This window comes from Sander vitreus, chromosome 18 (genome assembly GCF_031162955.1).
Source record: "Sander vitreus isolate 19-12246 chromosome 18, sanVit1, whole genome shotgun sequence".
In the NCBI taxonomy this organism is placed as follows: Eukaryota; Metazoa; Chordata; class Actinopteri; order Perciformes; family Percidae; genus Sander; species Sander vitreus.
This window is the reverse complement of record NC_135872.1, coordinates 14,077,548-14,104,436: the sequence shown is the minus strand read 5'-3', so window position 1 is coordinate 14,104,436 and position 26,889 is coordinate 14,077,548. Positions and strand designations below refer to the sequence as shown.

The 26,889-nt window shown below is 42.1% G+C and overlaps 1 protein-coding gene across 2 annotated transcripts in view; it reads right to left on the bottom strand.

The window, feature by feature from the left end:
• The window catches only part of LOC144533050 (tyrosine-protein phosphatase non-receptor type 14-like), a 37,823-nt gene extending 11,421 nt beyond the window's left edge, over window positions 1–26,402 (bottom strand). The window contains exons 1-11 of one of the 2 annotated variants that reach the window (XM_078274139.1): window positions 25,976–26,402; window positions 15,471–15,882; window positions 10,740–10,915; window positions 3,876–3,973; window positions 2,660–2,730; window positions 1,774–1,844; window positions 1,579–1,666; window positions 1,370–1,458; window positions 1,107–1,194; window positions 803–885; window positions 542–602 (exon numbers count right to left, since the gene is read on the bottom strand). In XM_078274139.1, the coding sequence (XP_078130265.1) occupies window positions 542–602; window positions 803–885; window positions 1,107–1,194; window positions 1,370–1,458; window positions 1,579–1,666; window positions 1,774–1,844; window positions 2,660–2,730; window positions 3,876–3,973; window positions 10,740–10,915; window positions 15,471–15,644 (999 nt within the window). In that variant the 5' untranslated portion in view covers window positions 15,645–15,882; window positions 25,976–26,402. Of the gene's footprint in view, window positions 1–541; window positions 603–802; window positions 886–1,106; window positions 1,195–1,369; window positions 1,459–1,578; window positions 1,667–1,773; window positions 1,845–2,659; window positions 2,731–3,875; window positions 3,974–10,739; window positions 10,916–15,470; window positions 15,883–16,071; window positions 16,479–25,975 lie in introns of those variants that run through there. The other variant, XM_078274140.1, reaches the window with a different exon arrangement.
• Window positions 26,403–26,889: the final 487 nt, after the last annotated feature.

Sequence of the window (26,889 nt, the reverse complement as noted above, 5' to 3'; positions counted from 1 at the left end):
AGTTATGCATATCATCATCTGCACATATTGAAACAGCCACAAAATAAACATTAAAATATCACATTGCAATCTTTCCTAACACAACTGGTGACTGTGACTGACTCATATCTACTCTAGGGCCATGGAGTTGTAAGCCATCAATGCCTGCAGTTCTCCAGCTAGATAACTGAGCACTTGAGTGGACTGAGTGAAACAGCTATTGTGCCACATTTAGCCTAGCCATTGTCTGGCCAGCAGGGAGGGAGACGCACAAATCACTGCCTTCATTGTCGCAGCGGAAATCAAACCAAGCAACACCCTTGCAAACTTTCCAACAACACCCACCACACCACCAACGCACGTTAAAACCAAGGCTCCATGGCACAATTAAGTGCTGCCCTGAGGGGAAGAGCGATCTCTAACCACAGCCATTTCTGTCTTCCCTCCCAAATTCTCCCTCTGTCCCCTGCCCTCTGGTCTCATTTATACACTTTGTCAAACCACTCAGCAATAACCAGTGATAATGAACTATATCAAAGCAAGCAAATGCTGCTAACGGTACCAGAGATAGGCGGTGGGTCCATGTGGGTCTCCTCCTGATTGGTGCAGGTGAGTGATTGGGCCTGAAGAGAAACAAACGTACTTAGACGTAGACCAAAAGTACTGTGAACTCTGTATCACCAATTTAAGAATAACGTTAAACAATTCTTTTTATGTGACAAAAGGTTGTTGAACTCTATTTTAAACATTAAATGACAGATAATTCAGGATATAAAAGTGTTCTAAAGGCCTTCTCGCCTCTCCGGCTGGCCTCGAGACTCACTCTGCACAGATCTTGTTCTGTTTGTAGAATTTGTGTCTGGCCGTGAAAAGACGAGCGATGTACTTGGCCATTTCCATATCCTCCTTCAGATACAAACACAGAGAGAAAAACATTGATATTTTAAATTAACACAGCAGTTGTATTTCAAGGAAATCAAGACCATGTATTTGTCTGTGTACAGGGATATCTAGGAATGTGTTTGTGCTTTTTTTGTTTAACTTTCCACTAGAAACCTTGTAAAAAAGAGCGTGTCTGTGTGTGTGTGCATGCGTGCACTCAGACCACCAGCAGACACAACACTTACCATGTGAAAAATAATGGTGTCGTCTCTGCTCGTTATCTCTACTGTGATGGCTGACTTGTTGTGCGCTATGGTACCAATGTCCTTCCACCTGTCCACACAGGAACACAAACAAATGTACACAAGGATTGCATTTTCCCACACAAAATACATAATATTTTCTTGCATATTCATTTATTTGCACTATTTCATGATCACAGATAGGGTCAAAACTCATACAGGCTACAAAAATAGATAAATATGATGTAGAGGGAGGAGGGGCTTACTTGTGGAGCATGATGGATCTGCCATTTCTGTGTTTGACAAACACCCCAATGAAGGACACACCGATGAAAATATCGTTGGTGTAGTTGTCCTGTGGAAAAAGATTGAACATCAAAATGACAGAGTAAAATCTTCTCACAATCAAATAAATTGACTATTCTGTAGAGTTGTGTCTGTGTAGGAGGCTGGGGGTGATATGTAATTGATCTACCTTAGCAGGAAAGCTCTCCTGCCCAAAGCCATCCAGTTTCTCCACATCCTTGATGTACAGCAGCTCTGCTTCAGCGGCCTGCATTCGACTGGAAAGTACAGACAGATATAGTACCTGGTACTAGGTAACTCGTTGTCTGAATCTTTTTTTTCACATGTGCACATGTACACCAACACTATAAAAATTAAGCTGTACCAGTGACTCTTGTGCTCCTCAGCGACTTTCTGGGTGCACTCTTCCAGCACCTCCTCGCCATTAGGCCAGTTCTGAGAGAAAAAAAAGTGAGCAAAATAGGCAGCAAATAAGGAGATGGAGGATGAGAATAAGAAAAGAGAGGTATGAGAAGCAACATGTGATGGAGGATAAATGACAGAGAGATGGTAAAGAAAAAACACTGTCACTTACTCTCTTTCTCAACCCAAACAGTTTTGCAGCTAAACTGTAGTCAACGGTCAATGTAACTCTCAATGTAACAGATGGTGTTTCCTAAGGGTGCTCCGATTGATCGGTCACCGATCGTCATCGGCCGATAAAGGCTTTAAATAGTTTGATCGGTGGTCTCCGTAAAGGCCGATCAGATGACGCACCAGTCGTGAGAACATTTTCTACTATTGTCTATGTTAAGCTCTAAGCTGTTTAAGGTGTGTTTCTAACAGAGTGAATGTTGAACGTTTCCTGTCAATAAAAGTAAACAGTTGACAATTCACAATACATTATCTTCTGTTAATTTTAATACTTATACATTGTTGTTAAGAATATTAAAAGTAATATATGATAAATAGACACGGTGATCGGTATCGACCGATACGGCTTCCAGCAATCGGTGATCGGTGAACACACCCAAAAATCCTGATCGGAGCACCCTTAGTGTTTCCTCAATGTAATACTCTTAGTATCCACTAGATCTTTATCTCAATCAGATTCTTGCTTATTCTGTCTTTGTTTTCTGCCTGTTAACCAGATAGGCAGAGGGAGGAGGTACACAGGTGACACAAGAATGTGTGCCTTTAGGCAACACACAGAGAGACACACACACACACACACACACACACATTTGAACAGGGAAGGTTTGAGGACTCACCACCACTGGAAAGAGCACGTACTCCCTGAGGAAGTCCTGAGACATGAACTGAGTGAAGTCTCCAAAGTCAGCTAGAAAATACAAACACATACATTTTATAATCTTTTAGGTAAAAAACCTCAATGTGAGTCCATTTTCATGTGTATGAACGTAACATTTACAAATCACAAGTTGCATTCCCTGGAATGTATTGTCTTTCGTTGTGTTACTCATATTTTAAGACTTTAGAAACGGAAAACTAGAGGGTAACCCCAGATGAGCAGACTATGCTTGTTATTATAAATATATATGTGTATATGTCTTTGTTAGCCTTAATTTAAAAGATTTTATCTACATAATGCATAGCATATGGTAAGACCTTATTTATTCCTAAGGTAATGTGTGGGCCAAAGATACTAAAACAAGAAGATAACATGTCAGGATAATTACAGTCGTTCCAATTAACATCCTTGGTTATTTTCTTTTTCTCTATAATAGTATGACATTTTCCTGTAATCCACTAGTAAATAATAAACATGTTTGCTTCGTTTTAAGTAACATATCTTGATATAAAGACTGTTGTTGACCGTTAAATTGCTTAGTAGCTTAAACTTGTCTCACTTTTTTTTTTTTTTTATGTAGCTAAAGTGGCTTGGTTAATTGTAGCTTTGGGAGCGTTAAATAATATTTCTAGGGGAGAAATTTGACAGTTGACACATTAGGGAAGCAAACACATTCCAGTATATTTCTACTTAGGCTAACAGTCTTGAATTCTAACAAGTAGAATAACTAAAGGAGACAAAATGAAGTGTAGCAGAGGATCCTCGCCTCACGACAGATAAGGGTCTTCCTGATGCTAAGGCTAACCTTGGAACTGGCGATAAGCTAACTGTCTGTTTACATTCCCCCTGAGACACAGACAGCACCCAGGAACAAGACTGAGGAGATGGAGTGAGGTTATGTGTGTGTGTGTGTGTGTGTGTGTGTGTGTGTGTGTGTTAAGACTGATACCATAGGAACTCAAGTGGACTGGTATGCAGCCATATTAGGTAGTGAAGTCGAGATGACCCAAGAAAGTGTGAGTTTGTGCTCACTCTCTCTCTTGTGCTGCCTGTCTCCCTCTGGTAGATTACATGCAATTTTTGTTCGTGTGTGTGTGTGTGTGTGTGTGTGTGTGTGTGTGTGTGTGTGTGTGTGTGTGTGTGTGTGTGTGTGTGTGTGTGTGCGCGCGCCTTACCTTGTACTGCTAGGCCAGCTAGTCTGATCCCCTGCTCTACTGAGCAATGGAGGCGTCCATCCAACACCTGCTTCTTCACCTGCAGGTAATACTGATACCTAGAAAGAAGGAAGGCAGGAAAAGAGAAAGATGAGTTTTTCAGATGCTGTAGATTGACACTGGAGTTGGAAATTATTGGAAGTTTTACTTTGACAAGAAATTAATGTCAGTCAATCACTTTGGTCCAGACTCTAGTATCTCAACAATTGGAGTGATGGAGTTTAGATTAGCATGCTAACACACTGAATTACAATGGTGAACATGGTAAGTATTATATTTGCTACACATCAGCATGTTAGCACTGTGACTGTGAACATGTTAGCATGCTGACATTAGCATTTAGTTAAGTAAAGCCTGACAGAGCTGCTAGCATGACTACTGACTCTTCCTCAGATAGCATAAGAAAGCCTCTCTTCCAGCTAAACTGTACAAAACATCTGACTAGGTGGGTGGTAGCATAGGCACTCTTATTAGCTTTCAGAAACTCACCAGAATTTGGTTGGTGGTTACCGGTAATGTTATTTTTCCAACTAGCCACACTGTCTCTGTACACTACTTCAAGTTGGAAAACATGATGGGTTTTAATTCAACACATTTATCCAAAGAAAGTAAAAAGAGCTGTGCTCAAGGCATTGCACATGAGCAACTAATGGATTGCAAACATCCAAAGAGACACCAAGGAAAGACATATTCTTCTGCTTCTGGTTTGTGCAACAGAAAGTATGCCTCACGACAGTATTGGCAACAGCATTAGCCATTTAAAACGATGGCAGAGAGCCCTGTTACAGAATCCAAGTGAGGAATGAGTGAATCACCTCTATTCAAAATACCAGTGACTCATTTCTGACTTTAGAGGAATGCCAAATGTACACCAGTAGGGGCTAAACAATACGATTTTATAGCTCTGTAAATCTCCGGCTAACAGCGAGCATATTACGGAGCTGACGCTAACAAGGACTGAGTTTAATCTTAGGTAGGACCAACACAAGCGGTACCAAGGAGTATTGTAATTGCTGTGCTTTGCGTGAGGCAAACTGGGGACTCTGCACTGTGGTTCTGGGCAGTGGTGGTTTTGCCAAGTGTACGCTGATATGATGACACAGTTCAGATTGTTGAGCCCACTTGCAGCCTTCACATAATGTGGTAAAAGTCCCAAAACCAAGAGGCTGAAATACACTGAGCTCCTCAAGTTTCTGAGCTCCTTTAGTCCACTTTTGTCCACTTTTAGCAGTGATCCAACTGAATGTTTGTCTGCTGAAGAATGGAGGGGCCACACAGGAGGAAAGAGAATTGTCAGGGTGACCGGGCTCAGCTGCGTAAAAACTCGCACACAGTTTCCTGTTTGTTGCCATGGTGACCACTGTGAGTCTTTCCGATGTGGGCTGTGAGACACCTTTTCTGACATACGCACAAACCCACACACACAGTCAGAAAGATCTGTGAATGGAAGCGTACATTAGACAGTCCATGCCAGAGTACACAAACTTCTATGTGGAAACCACTGAGCTGTACACGCTTAGTCATTTACTGTCTGTGGCTCAGAGGTAGAGAGGGTCGGCCTTCACACACACACAATTGGCGGTTCGATCTCAGCCTCCTCCGTCCACATGTCAGTGTCCTTGAGCAAGACACTGAACCCCAAGACTGCTCCATGGACACTATGTGGCTGTCCACTGCTCCTAATGCTTAGGATGGGTTAAAGACAGAGATTGAATTTCACGACACTGTAATGTACGATTGTATGTAACGAATAATAAAGTTTATTCTTTTAAATACTTTTAAGTTAATTCCTCAATTGTTGCATTTTCTTTCCTCCTATCTCATCTCAGTTGTAAAACTCTCACCAACCCTCCACTGTGTAGCTCCCTCTGAACTATTAATTTACCCTCATAGTTTCATGCCCTCCTTTATGTTCTTTACATTTTTCATGTTCATATTCTTCTTCACATTCTCTCCCCTACTACTTTTTCTTGTTCTTTTCTTTTTTGAGCTCCACTCAGCATACTCCCAGGCCTATAATCTGACCCAGCCCTCCTCCTTCACCCTGTCATTACACCCGTCGGCTAAGCTGCCATTCCGTTCCCGTGGCAACCCCCTAATTAGCTAACCCCAACTGCCGTGGATGCAGCGGGGGGAGGAGCTTGATGCGGTCTTGAGGGGGGAGGAACCCTTCAAATGATTGTGGACTTTGTTTTTACAAACTCTCCATGTTTTCCCAGCACTCTCTGTATGGAGTGATGGCACACACCTGGCACAAATGTCAGAATGACTGACATCACTATGCTGTAATAACAGGTGAATGTACACATAGACATAAGGAAGAGCTGTCCTCACTAAGAGTTAGTTGTGACTTCCACCATGGCAGAGTGCTCTGCTGGCACTCCAGGCAGCCACACAGGCACAAAGGGCCCTTTATATGCCCACGCATGTTCAAGCCCCGCTCAAGACATGCTGCCAGATGTCCAAATGACCCGGACAACAAGCCTGCAAGCATATGTGCATGCATGCATGAATGTGTGTGTACATATGCTTCAACCCCTCCTCCACCACTGTAGTGGTATGACCCTGACCACCCCCTCAACCCTGGATGGGTTGAGACGACTTGTGTGGGAGGCTGGAGGATTTCACTTTGAAATGTGTTGAATCAGCAAGGGGCACAGCAGAGTACAGTTGTGTGTGTGTGTGTGTGTGTGTGTGTGTGTGTGTGTGTGTGTGTGTGTGTGTGTGTGTGTGTGAGAGAGAGATAACTAGCTGAACAATGCTAGGATTCCAAGGCTGTTGATGCCTTGGGGGCTGCTGAGGCCAGCTGGCCTCGCTCCGGTCAACAGCTCTCTGTTTAGGTTCCTCACTTTCTCTCTCTGGGCCACTTTGCCCCTCCTTCATATCAGTGAGACAGAAGGAACATAAGGCTTCAACCACATAAACCTTCTGCGAGATGTGTAGGTGGTAAACTGGGTAAAATCTAAAGAGGTGATTTTTAGAAAGAGAAAAGAAAGAAAAAAAGGTGGTACAGGATATCTAGTTACAAGTGAGTGACTCTGGATGATAAACCCACACACACCAAACTATTTGGTTATGACCAGTAATGTGAGTAAGGCATTACTCTGATTTATAGGTTTACCTGGGTGGCATAAAGGACCATTCTGACAAAAAATGCACCAGGTTCTGTTACAAAGTCAAAAGGTCATCCTCCAGTGTTCAACTTCAAACCCAGTCTTTTGCAGTTGTGGTGAATATTGCTACAAAATCATGCTTCATTCAATCATGTTTGGTAAGGAGGATGCTACTTCAAGCATGGAATGTTTGTTTGTATTTTAGAAATTGTCTTGAGATGACAAATCAATTAAAGAAACAAAGTGAAACATCTTGCTAGGGAAAATAGCTTTGACATGCATCGTCAGGAAATTAGATTAAAACGTGTGTGTTGCAAAGCATGGTAAAAACTAAGTCTATCTGACTGTATATAATACTCCACAGTGTCTTACAGCACAAAAACTGTTCAAAAACTGCAACTATGAACATAATTGCATTAACATAACGGAGAACAGTGTTTACATGGACTCCAGCTTTCTTGCATTACTGCCTTAATTGCTTGATAATTGGATTATTCCCAGTAAGCACACACGCACACACACAGACACACACACAGACACTTTAGCTCCCTGCTTTGGGTAATTTTCACAGCTGCATGGAAAGAGGAAAGAGAAACAGATGAATGGATGCACAGGAAGAGAGGGAGATCTAGTATCAGGTTACACATCAGTCAAACACTGAACTTCAAAGACCTGACCACATAATAAAACTCACATTACTTAAATTTCATTTACTCAGAGGAGGCAGAGCCAACTGTCTTTTTTTCTGGTTTCTGGCAACAAGTTAAGATGAATTTGTTTATAAAACCAAAGTCTTTTCTGTTCTTACAATCATGCTGATAACATGAACAGAAAACACATTTCAGACCAATGACCTACATCTCAGTTTGTAACTCACAAATCTAACTATATACATTTTAAGGTAATTAAAGTATTCTTATGTTACATTTTAATTTTAAAAGTAACTTTCCTAAAAAAGGCTTTTGTGAAACAGTAAATCAAAGCACCACTGTCCGAAAAAGAACAAATCCACTCACTCCTACTCTGTTTTTACTCACAAGCACAAACATACTTTTCTACGTGGGCAGCTAGCTTAATCTCAACATAAATAACAATGTACAAACCCAAAGTAAAGTGTTGCTGCCAAACTTTTACTTTCTCTGTCCCCACTTGTCTTTCTCTTTGCCTTCTCCAAATCCTCCCCCCCTCATCAGACTAGGTGTGTAGAAAAATCAAAGATCTGCTTCACTGGATCTGACCCAAATCAACCTAAACTCCATAAATGATCTACATTTAACAAAAAAAGAGGGCCATCAGTTGTAACTTATCATTTTTGCACTGATTGATGTTCTCAAAGGAAAGTACAGGCAGCATAAGAGTGCAAGAGAAGCAAAGAATGCTTTTAAGGATTTTTTTAAACCCTTGATTAGGCCTGAGTGATTTAAAAAAAAAAAAGAAGTGTTTCGAACTTCATCCAAAAAGTTGTGAAAATATTTTTTAACTTGAAGGGGACAGGGCTTTTAGAAAAGCTTGCCTCAGGGAGCGTGTATGTTCTTACAATGCGGTGTATTGTGACTAACTGTTCTGACAGGGCTGCAGCTGGCTTCTGAGAGGATTCTTGGGGAGTGTGTGCGAGGTGTGTAAGGTGAGTGAATGAGTGTGTGCGTGCTTATAAGTGTGTGTGTTTTGTAAACCAGACATCCCCCCCCAAAACCCCTTTACCCCCAGCACTTCTGCTGGGAGGAATGTGTGGTCCGCCTCCTACGCTTGACGGCTGTGCCAACATTCCTGACAAACAAAAAAAGAGAGAAAGAGGGAGAGAGAAAAGGAGGACGAAGAGAAAGAGAGTAAAAATGTGGGACTAGAGTGATGTGGTGATCTGGTCTTGATAAAAAGGAGTAGGGGTGACACTATGTAGAGGGATTGAAGAGAGGGGGCTTGAGAAAAATAGGCAACCATTGTTCCCTAAATTGCCCCTAAGGCTCCATCATAACCCCTTCAACCACACACACACACACACACACACACACACACACACACACACACACACACACACACACACACACACACACACACACACACACACACACACCTGCAGGGGTTTCCTGGAATACCATCTCTTTACCAGAGTAGATCCTAGCTTCTGTATAACGAACCTGCAGATAAACGCACACTCTCTCTATTACACACACAGTCATCCCAGGCCAGTTGATGATACATGATGATTTCATTATTTTCTATGTAAGTACAGAAACTGCATGTCCAGCCATGCCTCCTCATAAAGTGGGGAAATCCAACAGTGTAAAAGGTTAAAAACAAACACACACACACACACACACACACTCAAACGTAAACACTAACTCTAGTGTAAAAACGTCAAGCTGTGACCTGCAATCGACCTTTCCCACATCCAGCAAAGCAGAAGCCACAAATTCACCAGCTCAATGCGAGGCAGACCTGCAGAGTGTGCGTGTCTGTGTGTGAGTGTGAGAAGGAATCTGAGATGGCAGACTGTCCACTACACACTGACCCCTAGATGCCCTTTTCACAGCTAACTAACATGCTCATTCACACTCTTTCACTCACTCACACACACACACACACACACACACACACACATTGATAATCAGACTAAAATGACATCAATTCTAAACCAATTAGCTGTTCAGATGAGAGCCAGGCGTTTCCCATCATGCCCTGGGTCTTGAAGACGAAGGAGAGCGTCTGCGGCGCCTGGCTCTCAAAACTGCGGCTGCCTCAGTCTTGTGAGGTTATCGTTGCCCACGTGTGCATGACGTCAGAGCAAGTTGGGATCAAGTGGGACACTAGTCTAACCAGCATGCATTTTGCGCCAATCGCCGATGATAGTTTCTGCGCAGGCGTGGCTCATCTCGAACGAGCCTAGCGCTAAACAAGTCAAAGATGTGACCAGAGATTCAGAGGTCTGGAACCACAGTAAATGTACCCATCTATAACCAGGTCCATTCAAAGATCCCACACAAGATTCTAGGGGTGGAACGGTACATGTATTCGTGTTGAACTGAAACGGTACTGGCTCCACGGTTCGGTGCATGAATTTACACGGAGAATACATGGTATAAAAATAAATAAAACTAGCATCACGGCTAATTGATCAACGTTAATCAGGTAATTTAGTTTGTCTTTGCAAAGAACAGAGATGCTGTATTTTCAGTTTTATAGCGGATTGTTTTATTTTGTTTACAAGTTACAGATGGAGATGATGTGGGGTACTTATTGTTTACATCTTACTTTACACATTTCAGGCTGTTGCAGCTAGCTCAGGGGAGAGACTGTATGACACTAGGTGGTACAGCCTGAAACATGCACAATAAAAAAAATTGCCTTTTTTAACTTTTCCTTCCATTGTACCGAACTCGTACCTAACAGTGATGTCTGAACCGAGGTATGAACCGAACCGTGACTTCTGTGTACCGTTCCATCCCTACAAGATTCATTTTCTTCCTATGCCATCAATCAGTGTCAGTATGACACCGTTACCATGGCAACCTGTCTGGTAGTGAGATACATCTTTTCTTTACTTGAACACTTCTTATCACAGACACAGCACACATGACATGACTATTTTAATGTACATGTCACAGGAAAAGCAAACAAAGAAAATGAGAAGGCACTGTTGTAACTAAATTTTAAAATATATAAAATAACATGTAAATGTCTGACAAACTGTAAGTGGTGTTTGAAGACTCTTCACCTGGTGGCTTCTTGCTCCAGCCGGGAAACACTGGGCACGTAGAACATGACTCCGAAGAAGAGCAGTGGCTCATTGCCAAACTTGTCCAGCTGCTTCTTGAGGGGTTTCTCCAGCTCTACCCAGCGATGGGCCGGGGCCTGGGTCTTTCCTTGGAACCACAGCCCGAAGTAATGGGTCTGGAGCCAAGGGAGAGACGGAAGGAGGAGGTCAGTGTGGTGCACAAGGTCAAGGGATGGAGATGACGGAAAAGGAAACAGGACAAGGAGGGGGGGAAAGAAAGAAGTGAGTGAAAGTGTCATGAGGAGGTACAAAAGAAAAGACGAGTTGCAAGCTGGATGAAGAGAGATAAAAAGAGGCCAAAGAAATAACTCCAGGAGACAGGAGGGAACCAAGGAAATGGCGATAAATAGGAGAGATAGTGTTGGGATGGGAAATATGGGTTTGTAGTAGGGATGCACGATATTGACAAAATGTGGTATTGCGGTATCGATTATGAATATTTCGATAGATATTCATTTCGATATTTATCGATATTTATATGTCTAAGTGGGGAAAAGGCAAATAATAGAACAGCTAGAACAGTCTGGTAAATTCAGAAAAGTACATCACTTTACTGTAATGCAGCCTTTAAAACCAGTAAAAGACAACACTTATGTCATATCACGATATTACGATATCCAAAATCTAAGACAATATCTAGTCTCATATCACGATATCAATATAATATCGATATATTGCCCAGTCCTAATCTCACTAAGTTTGTCAAACTACAGTACATATACACCATATATAAGCCCCAGTACTACTAACAGCTAACTATATATTTCATTGGTGTGTGTGTCATATCATGAAGAGGTATGCACACCTGTTTAGTCACTGTGCTTTGACTCTACTGTAATGAAAGTTGTAAAGCTGCAGCTGCAAGAGCACACATATATACACACACATACACGAACACTATTTCCTCCCATGCAAACAGACACACTGAAGGTCTCAGGTAGAGCAATAAAGATGAAAACAACAAATTCTGATTGACACACACTCACACAGAGTCCTGAGATAGCGTGCATGCTGGGGCAGACAGCGACTGAAGATGAGGCGTCACATCACCTTATTTATAACATCACTGACACCTGGCAAATACCACAACACTATGTGAGTATGCCGCCCCTCTCTCTCACTTTGTCAGCAGCTCCAGCTGGCGCAGACTCACAGTTGAACACACGTATTCATCCAATTTAATAAGTCGTCAACCAAAGAAAAACATATTTTCTGCGTTCTGTGAACAAACTGCCTGCCCTTTCACACGCAAAACAACTCCAAGTACAAACAACAGGCCCCATGCAAAGCTACATACCTGTATGAGTTAAACCTTGATGAAGGAAATGTAAAGAAAATTAGGGAACAGAAAGAGAGGGATGAGAGAAAACACACAGCATGGACAGGAGAGGGGGGGCGGGAAATGAGCAGTATCTCTTTCTTCTGCAGAGAAAAGAGAACAGAGGTAGCCACACATCGTTAGAGACAGACAAGGACCCTGCAGGAGAGACAGCAGAGGGCAGGGAGATACACAGGGTGTGGGAAGAGACGTTTGGCCATCACCACACATGCAAACACATTCTGACAATGCATTCATAAATGTGTGAAAGTGTGAGAGTCAAAGTTGTACTTGTTTTTTTCAGTGCATGCTAGATATGGGTGATTACAAAGGAGTGATATGTCATATTTTGTGCGACGATATGAATTTGAATTATAAGAGATTTTGCTATACACTCTCCTGCTTAATAATAATCTGGATAAGAGCATTGTGAACAATGCAGTCAAATAACATGACTGTTAATGGCAATATTTAATTTTCAAGTACTTTTTGAACTTTCAAGTACTATTTTCCTTCCTGGATTAGCCAGCAATTGACATACTTGACTGTTTTTCTGATGAAATATTGAATAATGCCTTGGGTAGGGTAAATGGGTCAACATCATGTGCTCGCCTTGGTTTAATTCAATTTAAGGTTCTTCATCGTGCACATTATTCTAAGGCCAGGCTGTCCATGATCTACTCTAACGTAAAGGACTTATGTGATCGGAGCGACCTCTAGCTCACCCAGTACGAGCGTGCGCCCCATGTAGGCTGAGTCCTCTGCAGCGGCCCAGGTTCGAGTCCAACCTGCGGCCCTTTGCTGCGTGTCAACCCCCATCTCTCTCTCCCACCTTTCCTTTCTATCCACTGTCACTTTCAAATAAAGGGAAAAGCCCCAAAAAATTATCTTCAAAAAAATATAATGACTTACGTGATCGTTCCTGATCCAGCCTAGTGCTGAAATGGCTATTTTTGGTGTTCCAGGGGAAGATATACAAATGACAAGTAGACTAAAAGATGTGTTTGCCTTTGCAACTCTTCTTGGTGGAAAAGGATGTTGTTTCACCCAAAGCCTCAGCCTGGATGAATGCTATTTCTGAAGTTGGAAAAGATTAACTATTCCAGTAGAGGGTCAATCCACAAATTCCATAAGAGATGGGATGCTTTGGGGTTTTATTTTGAAAGACTCTTCCCGAAAATTAAGAAGAAACCGCATTCTCCATAACTAAACCTGCTCCTGTCTGTAATTGTTATCATAGGTACTCTTCAACTGTGAGTGACGGAATCTAAAACAAAAATCCAGAAAATCACATTGTATGATTTTTAAGTAATTAATTTGCATTTTATTGTATATCATAAGTATTTGATACATCAGAAAAGCAGAACTTAATATTTGGTACAGAAACCTTTGTTTGCAATTACAGAGATCATATGTTTCCTGTAGTTCTTGACCAGGTTTGCACACACTGCAGCAGGGATTTTGGCCCACTCCTCCATACAGACCTTCTCCAGATCCTTCAGGTTTCGGGGCTGTTGCTGGGCAATACAGACTTTCAGCTCCCTCCAAAGATTTTCTATTGGTTTCAGGTCTGGAGACTGGCTAGGCCACTCCAGGACCTTGACATGCTTCTTACGGAGCCACTCCTTAGTTGCCCTGGCTGTATGTTTCGGGTCGTTGTCATGCTGGAAGACCCAGCCACGACCCATCTTCAATGCTCTTACTGAGGGAAGGAGGTTGTTGGCCAAGATCTCGCGATACATGGCCCCATCCATCCTCCCCTCAATACGGTGCAGTCGTCCTGTCCCCTTTGCAGAAAAGCATCCCCAAAGAATGATGTTTCCACCTCCATGCTTCATGGTTGGGGTGGTGTTCTTGGGGTTGTACTCATCCTTCTTCTTCCTCCAAACACGGTGAGTGGAGTTTAGACTAAAAAGCTCTATTTTTGTCTCAACAGACCACATGACCTTCTCCCATTCCTCCTCTGGATCATCCAGATGGTCATTGGCAAACTTCAGACGGGCCTGGACATGCACTGGCTTGAGCAGGGGGACCTTGCTTGCGCTGCAGGATTTTAATCCATGACGGCGTAGTGTGTTACTAATGGTTTTCTTTGAGACTGTGGTCCCAGCTCTCTTCAGGTCATTGACCAGGTCCTGCCGTGTAGTTCTGGGCTGATCCCTCACCTTCCTCATGATCATTGATGCCCCACAAGGTGAGATCTTGCATGGAGCCCCAGACCGAGGGAGATTGACCGTCATCTTGAACTTCTTCCATTTTCTAATAATTGCGCCAACAGTTGTTGCCTTCTCACCAAGCTGCTTGCCTATTGTCTTGTAGCCCATCCCAGCCTTGTGCAGGTCTACAATTTTATCCCTGATGTCCTTACACAGCTCTCTGGTCTTGGCCATTGTGGAGAGGTTGGAGTCTGTTTGATTGAGTGTGTGGACAGGTGTCTTTTATACAGGTAATGAGTTTAAACAGGTGCAGTTAATACAGGTAATGAGTGGAGAACAGGAGGGCTTCTTAAAAAAAAAACTAAGAGGTCTGTGAGAGCCGGAATTCTTACTGGTTGGTAGGTGATCAAATACTTATGTCATGCAATAAAATGCAAATTAATTATTTAAAAATCATACAATGTGATTTTCTGGATTTTTGTTTTAGATTCCTTCTCTCACAGTTGAAGTGTACCTATGATAAAAATTAGACCTCTACATGCTTTGTAAGTAGGAAAACCTGCAAAATCGGCAGTGTATCAAATACTTGTTCTGTATATATTTTTTTATATTGTTACTTTATTTTTATTTTATGTGTACTTATTTACTTTATCGCCTACTTGGTACAATACCCTGTATATATGTTGGAAATAAGTACTTTTTTTTTGGAGCAAAAAAAATAATGTTTGCTGCCAAATGTCTGTAAGCAATTGCTGTTCTTTTTTGCAAATAAAAAGATTTATAAAAGGACACGCAGCGGGCTGGGCAATAGCGCTCATGATGCATTGACCATCTATCGAGTAAATGACAGTATAGGGTTTATTGGCAAAGGCTAATCGATAAATTATACTGTAAAAGAAAGAAAAAAAAAAGAAAGAAAAAAAGTCAATGTGTCCCTCAGAGTTCTGTTTTTTGGTACAGTGAAAACAGCACAAACTCTTCATTAAACCCTTGATATGTGCATCTGCAAAGTTAGCAGTTCCTTATATTGCCTTTATGTGTTTAAATCAAGAAATGATAAAAATCTGCATTTACAAAATGTGGTACAGATTGCTTTTGCTTAGATCAATTACAAACCTCCAAAAATGTCCAAATATTAGCTGACATATGAGTCTAACACAAGCATGTACATGGGTCACATAATAAAAAACTCCTCACCTCCCGTAGCTCCAGCCTTTGAGCCACTGCCTCCAGACATTCCTGTCCCGTACTCTCCACTGAAAGAGTGCATTCAATCACATTGCTGTCCAGCAGACGAATCCGTGTCACAAAGTAGTTCTTGCTCAGGACGTTGTAGCGCCGTGTGCGCCGCAGCTTAAGCCGGAAGGGCATGGCTGGCTGGAGGTCCCGTTGAGTCAAAGGTCAAAAGTCACTTGGGAGCAAGCAAGCGGAGAGAGGGGGGGCAGGCTCTATGACCTGGCCGTCGCCCTCCTCACTCTTGCACGACGCCAGCCACACCACTGGGTGGAAAGATGCACCCTGGCAAGGTGCTGGCCCATTCCCAAAGATGTCCGGAGAGAAGGAGGAGGAGGAGGAGGAGGAGGAGGAGGAGGAGGAGGATGAACGGGTGCTGCAGGGATAGATGAAAAAGAGATGGATTAGTCAATAACAAGAAACTCCGGAAAAATATTGACAAATAGTTTTTAAAACTTTAATTATTTGAGCCCACAGGAATACAAAAATTATGTGGTGCTCTAATGAGTAAACATTCTTCCTATCAAACCTTCCCACATCATATTTCCCTACATTATCATCCTACCTCACATACACAAGCAGAAACAAAAACCAGTTGGTGCTAGCAGAATCACAAGCGATAACAGAAGCAGCAGCGGCAGCAGCAGCAGCAGCAGCGGCGGTGCTACGATGTTAGCCAAGGCAGGAATCGCATGGTAGCAGACAGCTTTATCCTATAGTTATGGCAGCTGCGCTCTCTCCAGCCCCATGAGGCCCAGCGTCGAGCAAAGCTGGGAGACAGAGGCAGAGATGTAAAGCTATGGATGAATGGACATCAAACAGCCGAGACCAGACATCCATCTGAACCCAGCAGCTGGCTTTGAGGAACTAATGGAGCTTCTAAGTCTCATATCTGCCTGTGTGGGAGGCCTTTCCTTTCCTTTTTATCTCCCCTCTCCCTCTCTCTGCCCGACAGCAGCACAGTGATAGACACTGAAGCGTACAGTGTTGTAGTGTGTAAGATCACACACATGTGGTGGTGGCACAGATGCTTCCACAGAAACACTGTTTGTCAGCTACTGCCACAAAACGTAATTTTATGTCAATAACAAACTCATAAAACTGTTAATTACTGCAACAAATGCAAGTGCAACACACACACAGGTTTTAAGGTTGAGACAGGTCTTTGGGGAACACTTTGAACACAATCATCTCAGGGTTAGTCATCAGCTCTTAGCTTTCGTCTGTGATGAGGACAGAGCTTTGAAGTAAAGCAAACACAAGCACAAGTATATTTACTATATTTATATAGTCACACCTGTAGTATACTGTATATATACCGTAAGCAACACAGAAATAAACCTAAAAAACTTTTCTCCCAGTATAAAACCCGGGCCACCAAGGGCTAATGCTGGTGTTGTCAACGGGAATTAATTGACATAGCTAAAAGCAGTGTCATTTTAAGGGTGGTGGCCACGTTGTAGCCTTGTTAGACAGGAACTACACCACAAAACCAAAAAACATCCCCACACTTCCAAACTCAGGAAAGAACAACCTCTTCTCCATACAAAAACACTGACAAAAGTCACTGACAAATCTGATAACCGATTAAAAAATCTTTATGAAAGTAAATGAAAACGGAGAGACAAAATGCATCAAGTATGAGAAAAAAGACAAACTGTAGTATAAAAAGACCGTAATACAACACGACAAGCTCCAGTGAACAGGAGAGGGAAAAAAGGGGGGAGGAGTAGAGAGGGAGAAAGAGGAGGAGTAAAGATGGAGTGGATATGTTGCTTCTTGTCCCGGGCTCTGGCAATGTGCTGTTGATAGTCAGCTTGGACCCCAGCCCAGATTCCTCTCTACACTGACTGGAAAAACAGAGCACACCTGACACAAGTATGCACCACAAGGAAGGAGTGTGCTTGTGTGTGTGTGTGTGTGTGTGTGTGTGTGTGTGTGTGTGTGTGTGTGTGTGTGTGTGTGTGTATATATATATATATATATATATATATATATATATATATATATATATATATATATATATATATATATATATATATATATATATATATATATATATATATATATGTGTGTATGTGTGTGTGTGTGTGTGTGACGAGGCTGAGTGAGCGGGAGAGAAAAGACACAGGCAAGCGAGTCTTGAATGAAAGAGCTACAAACTGCTGACTTACAGCCTTGTTGTTTGAATCAGACTTGTCTTTTGTAACAGCCGTGCCCCTTTGGAAACCGTAACACATTCCTTACTCCTGAATCCATCTAAGACAGCTCACTGTAATGTGGCATCATCTTGTATTTTTTATTGGGCGTTCATGCCAACACACACACACACACACACACACCGAGCGAGACAGCCACAGCATGTGAATAATTGGGCTACAATGGGTGAGTAAATCAGCTTTGCTTTGGGTTATGCCACCCCAGCCCCCACCTGACCCAAACTACACCCCCTTTTACCCCCCCCCCCTTTGGCTCGGGCTTAGGGGAAGTGACATCAGAGGTTGGCGGTAAAACCTCCCCAAAATGCCTCAAGAAATGTTCCCAAGCGCACAGGCCACGCAAGATCACTGTCAACAAGCCTACAGACGCAGATAAACACACAAATAAAGACACATACTTTCACTGTGTAGTGTACAAACATAGACATGCATGAACAGAGCACACCACAAACACACAGGATCACACACACACACACACACACACACACACACCAGGTTATTCAGAGGTTAGCCAGGGACCAGACAGCAGTTAGTGCAACTCTAAACTAGTAATCAGTGGCATGGTTTGAAGTGTGTGGTTGAGTAAAGCCAGACAGACAGACAGACAATAGCAGGGGACTGAACCCACTCCTCGACACAAAAAACGCTGCTTCAACGCCACGGCAGCGCTGCAGCAACATTTTCTCCCAACCGTCGTGTTTATTTCCAGCGTGCAAAAACAGCGTATACGTTTATGAATTTGCACATTGTAATTTTGTGGCATGGAGAAAACGAGAGGGAAAACTGAGGGAAGGGTTTGTTGTTTTTCTTTTTCAGGGTAGCAAGCTTTGGCTAAATATATATGTAACCATTCTCATCTTTTGTTGTGTTTCTTCTTTATCCCCCTCTAGACTGCTGTGGTCAGGGGCAAAAAGGTGAAAAATAAAAAAGAGAGAAGCTATTTTTGCACGTGTGCTTAAACTACATAACCACAAGAATATAATTTCCTTAACACTTTTTGCAGACGCATTGTGTGATTACGTCATTTGTTTTTATAAATCAATCAATCAAGATAAAAGACGTTTAGCTTGCATGAGCCAAATAGTCAATTCATAAAAAGGTGAACAATTAGAAGTCTGATCTCACAGACCTGCTTACTTTTAACTGAATACTAGATTAAGTTGTGTGCGTTTCCTCCCATGTACAAAAGCAAAAAGTGTTGTGTGCTCCCGTCAGCCTGGCATCAGATTAATTTCATTTTTGTGCGTCACAAAATGTCAATGTGACCAATTTAAACAAAGATGACTGACTGATTATTACTAGCAAGTTGTAATTTATTAAATTTACGAAAATAGTTCACTGAAACGTGTTTCTGAAAACATTTTAAGCGAGAAATAGGCCATACAGTTGCTGAATCTGTCTTCATTTCAGATCGACAATTTTAAAAGATTTTCGTCAGATTTTGACAGGCGTTCGTCACTCATCCCGCTCGCCATTTCTGGGTTAGCGCTCCACCAATCAGATTGGTCACTGAGTCCGACTGCCCGCCCTACGACCCAGACTCGAGTCACCGACCTCGCCAGACTGTCCGACGGCCAATTATCGGGTTGGTGTGTCAGGGCCTTTAGGAATGCAACAGTGTGTTTATCTGCTCTAACGTAAGCTACAATCATTAGAATGTCCAGCTAACTAGCTTACTATCAACATTATTAACCCAGCATTACTTCATAAGCCAGGGAGCATATCATTAACTAACTAGCACATCCACTATAGTATGTTATTACCTCAGTGTGGAAGGCACTCCTGGATGCTACTAAATCAGAGTTTAGGCCAATGGTTCCCAAACTTTTTCTGCAGGGCCCCCCTGATTCATGTCCTTTTCTCTTGTTTGCTTGGCAGTCAAACAGGGTTATGTTAGAACAAAATAACAGTTTGATCTTACATGTTTCATTATCATACTTAGATTAGCTAGGTCTACACTGCATTATAAGAACAATGTGGTTTCTAAAATTACCTGGTCTCCTAAAAGGTTCATGAGCTGAGGAGGATGCTATGTTTTTGCCTTAAACATTTAGCTTTAGCCTCAGTCTTTTAGTATTAGATCATGTATGTAGTCATCAACTGAATATCAAAGACCCTTTTACAGGTTTCTCGTTTTAAAACCAAACATTAAAAAAAGTCAGCCAGAGACGACGTTTTCAAACAATTCACTGAGCTAACGTTAGCTAAATCAGCTAATCTAATCTTAGGTCACCAGCTAGAAATGAGAATCCTGTCTACCTCTGTCTGAAATAAAAGGACCCACTGTTTCCAAAATTACGAAGAATTTAGATTGGTAACTCTTCCCCCGTTATTATTGTAAACTGCGTGCTGCGCAGTGCGGGAACATAGAGCCTGACAGGTGTAGCAACAGTGACTATAATGAACAGGGTTTAACAAACAGTCAGTCCTATGTGTTAACAGCTGACAAAAGACGATATAAAATCAGTAAAACACCAATGTTGTCACAGGTTTCCCCCTTAGTGTGTGACGCATCTGAACAGTAAGAGAGCTGCTGGTCTGGGTGCCTGAGTCTCTCTCAGGGCAGCCTGTCTGTCGCTTTGCTCCATTCACATCCACACAATAGCGGGAACAAAACAGCACTTTGTCGCTTACTGCTAAGACCATTAGACACAGGCCACCAAGAGCTGAGGACGCAAGTGTAGCGTGTGTAACTCAATCAATCTAATCTCTGTTGCTGGTCTCTGTCTGAAATACCAACGCCACCCCCTTCCTCCTCCCCTCCTGTTACACATGAGCGCTGTAGCAAAACAAAGGGGTTAAGTGCTTCACAGCTGGTAACTACTCTTCCTCCAGCATACTCTTTTTACAGTTTGGTCTACGAGCATAGACCAGGCCTGGATCACAAGGTAAATCAAGTAGTAATTACAGCTAATAATAGTATCATAATTATATGCCCTTTTGTATTTCTTTTTATTTGCACATACGAGGAATGTATCCTCTGCATTTAACCCATTGTTACTAATTAGAAGCAGTGGGCAGCCATAGTCCGCTGCCTGGGGACCAACTCCAGTTGTAATGCCATTACCAACGTCAAGGGCAATGACAGGAGTTACCTAGCGCGCGTGCCTTTATGTGTCCTAATGTGCTCAGGATACCTTTTCTGATCATAGAAAAATGTGATAAAGGTCCCATCATAGGTTCCCTGAGCACAAGATGTCTTCAATTTGCTTGTTTTATCCAACTAACAGTCCAAAAACAATATTTATTTGATAACCATTATAGACTAGAGACTATAGATAGATTATATTTGGCATTTATGCTTTAAACATGTTTTTCTTAAATATATTATCAAAGCAGATGTCATTCTAAATTAATCATTTAGTCCATAAAATGTTGAAAGACAATATGAAATTGCTCTTCATGTCCAACTATCAGTCCAAAACCCAAACATTTACAATTATATAAATCAGAGAAAGAGAAACACAGCACATTTTTAGGAGACAGGAACTAGAGAATGTTTGGCATTTTTGCTTAATGAATGACAACAAAATTATTGTTGACTAATAGTATAGTGTCCTTTCAGAGTCTGCAGTCACACAGAGGACTCCTAACTTGACTATATTTATACTGTATGGGTCTAAGAATTGTGTCACTTGCTGTATTGTCCTAACTGAAGAAGAAGAAGAAAAACATACTTTGATTAATTATTTATTTATATTTATTAATTAAGGGGAAATAAAAAAATGTCACTCTGTTGTTACACACAGGCCTGAAATACACACACATGCACAGGACCTATATGCACAAATGGAGAGATGTCAGAGTGAGGGAGCTGCGGCTGCCCATGCAGTTGGGGGTTCTGTGCCTTGCTCAAGGACACCTTGGCAGTGCCCAGGAGGTGAACTGGCAACTCTCCAGCTACCAGTCCACACTCCGTATGAGGACTTGAATTGGCGACACTCCGGTTCCCAAGCCAAGTCCCTATGGAATGAGCTACTGCCATGCACAAAAAACCACCCTGTTACTCCAAACAGAGCTTAAAAAAAAATATATTTCTTCAGATTTTAATCCTCTTTTGCCTCACTGGCTTACCATGGAGCTAAAACAAGCTCAGTAGTGAGATGTTTTTGGGGAAATACCGCTCTGAAGTGAGGACACATACAGCCAAAGGTGGTCAAACATCAGCTGCTGGGAGCTGACCCCAGATCAGACGTGACTTGACTTGACTGAACCTTGCTGCCCATTTCACTGGGCAATAAAAAAACTGTTTAACCTTTTGCTATATGAAAAAAAACACATACAGTAAATGAACAGGCATGCACACTACACAAGAAGTGTTCTCCTTGCATGTCTAAGGGACAGCAGGACACAGCACCAGTCTGTCACTTCTGGCCGTGTATGTGTGTGTGTGTGTGTGTGTGTGTGTGTGTGTGTGTGTGTGTGTGTGTGTGTGTGTGTGTGTGTGTGTGTGGTGCAAGGCAAAAAAAAAAAAAGTAGTAGACTTTGCTTTGTTTCCTCACCTGAAAGGAATGAACTTAAATATACGTTCCACAATATACGGTATGCTTTCTTCCACACAGTCCTCCACACACAAACATACTGTCTGTCACACACAAACATTAGCAGCTGCAAACAGATGGTGGAGCCAGGCGGCCAGACTGTGTGTTTCTAACAAGCGCATCTGCTTTTTCACTTTCCAGCTCTCTCACACACACACACACACACACACACACACACACACACACACACACACACACGTTCAACAGGGGGTGGAAATCATGAAAGCTTAATTCAAAAGTAAAACAAAATTCAGAAATTTTTTAATTTTATGTATAACTGAGAACTATAATGTCTATCGTATATATTTTTCTATATCTTCTATCGTGATTTCGAAAACCAGCAGCCAAACTGCATTACACAATATTTACATCATTTGGCCATGGTTTTATAATAATTTTCCGGCTCCACGTTATGTCTGACAGCACACAACATACCCCTAAATACAGTATATTAAAACAGATTAGAAATATGTGTTCATGGGCTGCAGCACTGTGCCACAGTTGGCAGTGATAAATAGGGAATGCCCAGTGTTTCAGGCTGGCATAGCCATCTAAACTGTGTCACTAGAACATGAAGATGGGGAGGATCAAAGAAGGATACAGCTTATCACTGGCCAGAGACTGTGTTAAACCAACAATGACGTAGCGCTGCCGACTCATCCCGTGGCAGTGACATCTGGGGATTGATGACATGGAGGCAGGGAGAGTTTGGAGATATGACTGAGAGAAAGAATGCAGTGTGCGTGTGTGTAAACATGCGTGAGTGTCCCTGCACCGAATTGAAAAAATAAAGGCTTAAGATAAGTAAGGATATGGAGAACAGGGCAGAAAGGGAAGAAGAGGTGTGACAACGGTGTTTCAGGCTCTTATCATGTTGGTGCAGTTGCTCAGGACGAGGGGGGACGCGAGGTGAGACTGAGGGGAGGATGGAGGGAGGGAGTGACAGGCAGTGAGGCTGATAGCGGCGGCTCTTCACTCAACAACAGAAACATGGGACCATCATAAACCGTCGGCCACCATGTCTGCTCCAGCCAAACCACGGTGCTGTTCACATTTTCCATGACCCCCTCCTCCTGGGAACCACATCACACTCACACAACCATACACACAAACACAACTCCACACACACATGCTCAATCACAAAAAAGCCACAAAGTGTTTTCTCACAGCTGAACCCCAAGGCACCAACACTAACAGGGACCTCAACAGCACCGGGTTTACAGGCCTATGAAAGCAGCAACACTTTGGAGTTGCTACTGCTTATATCCGGCTGTATCTAACACACATAATGGCCACGAGGAAAGGAAAATTCACCCATTTTAAACTTGAGATCAAATGGAAAATATCTCTGCTTGATGCTCTATTAGGAGAAAAGTAAAATGGGATAATCACACACACTGCTCACAAAATGTGTGTTTTACATGTACAGTTGAGGCCCATATGTGGGCCACATCATGGGAAAAGTAACATTTGGGCTGATCAGAAGGAGAGGGGTCTGACCTGCCGTGGGGGGGGCGGGGCCAGCAGTGATTGACAACTGGCCCACAGCACCTGGAAGGTGGAGTGTGGGAGAATTGGGCAGGTCACAGCACGCTCTCTGCTCTGTTGTTGTCTGCAGCCAGAGAGCACAGCACTTACACAACTCTGACAAAAGCTTCTCTAACGCACTTACCACACACACGAGTTACTGATCGATCGCAGTCTCATTCATAAACCCAGCTTGCACAATATTGTATATTATACTATTTCATATTATTAGTATGACTTTATAATACAAATAACTATAATTATTGCTCTCCTAAAACTCTGATTAATATTTTCTTTATACTAAAGGCTATTTGTTTTATGATTGGAACTTAGGGTGACACAGCTAAAACTAATAGGACAATCATGAGGAATAATTGCATTTAGGGCTGCAGCTATTGATATTAGCACTAATCTGTTGATTATAAAATGTCAAAAAAAAATTGTGAAAATGCCCCTTTAAATGAATCTTGATTTTATCATTAATTTAGACAGCCTTACTTTGAATCACAACAACTTGATATCTTTATTTCATCAGGACTTCCTTCAAATAGTAAGAAAGACGTTACAGCCTCGTCTCTGCAGCATTACAAGAGCACCACAAGTTGACTTTGAAGAAATTCTGTACATTTCATGGCCTTCAGTTAAACTGCTACGACAATAACAACAATAACTTCTTCTCCCTCCCTCTCTTCCTGTGCTACAGTGTGAGCACTTGACCAAAATTACAGGTGTGATTGCCCCACATAGCAATCAAATGGCCATTAGACTCAAATGAAAGAATGTCAAATGAAAAAAATGACCACTGGCTACACAAACAATGGCCACTTTTCCTTTTACATACAGGCTTGCATTATGCAGTAAACACCTACTATAATCTTACCATGCTGAACATAAACAAAACATGCCTTTGGGACTTGGCATTAACATGTCAGGAGCACCTTGAAACTTTCCTTTTGTTTTCAAATATGACAGAAGACATGGAGGGCAACAAATGGCGCTGCTTTTGTGGAAGTAATCGGAAACATGTAATGAATATTTAACCCTTGGGCCTCCACTCTTAAACAAGCCATGAGGTGATGAGAAGCATGGATGAAGGCAGAACCTACAACTCTGACTTTTGGTCCTTTAAATCCTCTACCAGTGTTTTAAAAGTGGTGCGTACTTCCAAGCCACTTGCTCTGGCACCATATAATTTACACAGCATGCCTTTGAGCTTATAAAGACAGCCAGATGTGTGTGTGTGTATGTGTGTGTAGCCTACGCCTCCTGCAGCTACGCTATATTTGCCTTTACAGAACTCTCCCCTTTTTTTTTTTTTCTTTTTTTTTACAGTAATGGTGGTTGTCCAAGGTGCATGTCCAAACACATCTTTTACATACTCTCACACAAACATGTGTAGGACGTGAGCAGGGCAAACCAAAATGATAACGTCATCATCACCAGGCTCATCATTTAACCCATTATTGAAAAACTGTAATCACCTTTGATATGAATGCATGTGCAGCTCTCAGTCTCTTGTTTTTACCTGGATGACTCTATGCATTGTCCACTAAAATCACAGTCAACAGGTCAACAAGCTTCTGGTAATGTAGGTAGCTTTCAGTGTACAATTGTCATTTCTAAGTGTAATACCAGAAGATGATCTACATCATCCAGGTGGTGTAAACTCTGTCTGGCATGTGCCCGTTTGACTCCCCAAGAGATGTCCATACTGGAGGGGGGTCCTGACCTGCAGAGGGTTTCCTAAAGTCCCTTTAATATATTAATTTAATATAACTTCAGTATAAACGTTGCCTAACTGGATGTTTTAGGCTGCTCTGATTGGAGGTGTAACACTTCACACTGTTTTCCAGTTATCTGCAGTTATTTAGTTCTCCAGTTCCCTCACACCAAACAGTAGTCCACTTCTTATCAAGAGGAGAGGAGGAGAGGAGGATTGGGGGCTCGGTCTGTATTTTAATGTATGTTTATCTGGTGGAGGACGGGGGTGGGGGGCTTAGCATGAGAATATTTGGAATCCCCTGCGTGCACCTACGTGGCCCAGCCATTTGGCCTACATTTTAACACTGCTGAGTGAGACTTTATTTTCCCCAACTTCAGGAATGTCTAGACGTTTTGGAAACAAATAGGAGCATAACAAAACTCTGTTTTTTTTGTTTTTTTTAACAACTAGACAACTCACCCTTGATCCTGTGCTACATGCCGTTTCTGCTACCCACTAGAGAAACTCCTCTTTGCTCGACGGCGTTGAACCTCACAGCAAACAGATAATCCTCATGTCGTTTCTCCTTATAAATAAATTGTGGAAACATGTAGAAAAACAAATCGCGAGAGACTCTTAAATCATGCGAGCGCGACTTTCAGAACAAAAAAAGCTCAAACTCAGTCCTGACGCTGCTTCAACTCCCAAGTTTGTTGTCCCGTTTTTTTTTGTTTTTTTTTCACGGAGCACAAAAGTCATTAAAAACAGTTACGAAAAGTTCTCCCACTCGGCCGTGGATAACTACGACGTGGTCTGATTCTCGCGCAGGGACTTATTCTTCTGTATGTTTAAATAGTAGTGGTACCTCTTGTCCAATGGAGGCGTTCAGGACAGGGGAAGAGAGCGAGAGGAGCATATGCTGCATTCAAAAACAGCAGAAAATATTGGAATCTCGAACCTTAGTTTAAGAAGGTGTAAAGAACCGGTTCGGGACCCTCACAAAAGGTCGCAAGAGAAATCCGAGAGGTCACGAGATGATTAGAAGGATAGAAGGCAGACATTTCTTTTTTGCTACATCAAATTATTGAATCAAATTTTCAGACTTTTCTTTGCTTTCTTGTGAATAAATGGATAATTGTACCTCTACTAATATAAAACAAGGAAAATCACAAATGCTACATAACTGGTGAGAAGGGCTCACAAGAAGACATTTTGTTTTAAGACATCACAAGCCAGAAAGATTGGAGACACTTGCGTAAAGAAAAAGGAGATTTGTTGTTTAGGAGAACAGCTGATGGTGAAAGTTATTAATTACATAGCACCTTACTTAAAGTAATAGTTCACATTTTGGGAAATATACTGTCATATAGCTTTAACTTGTTTTCTAGTTTTTA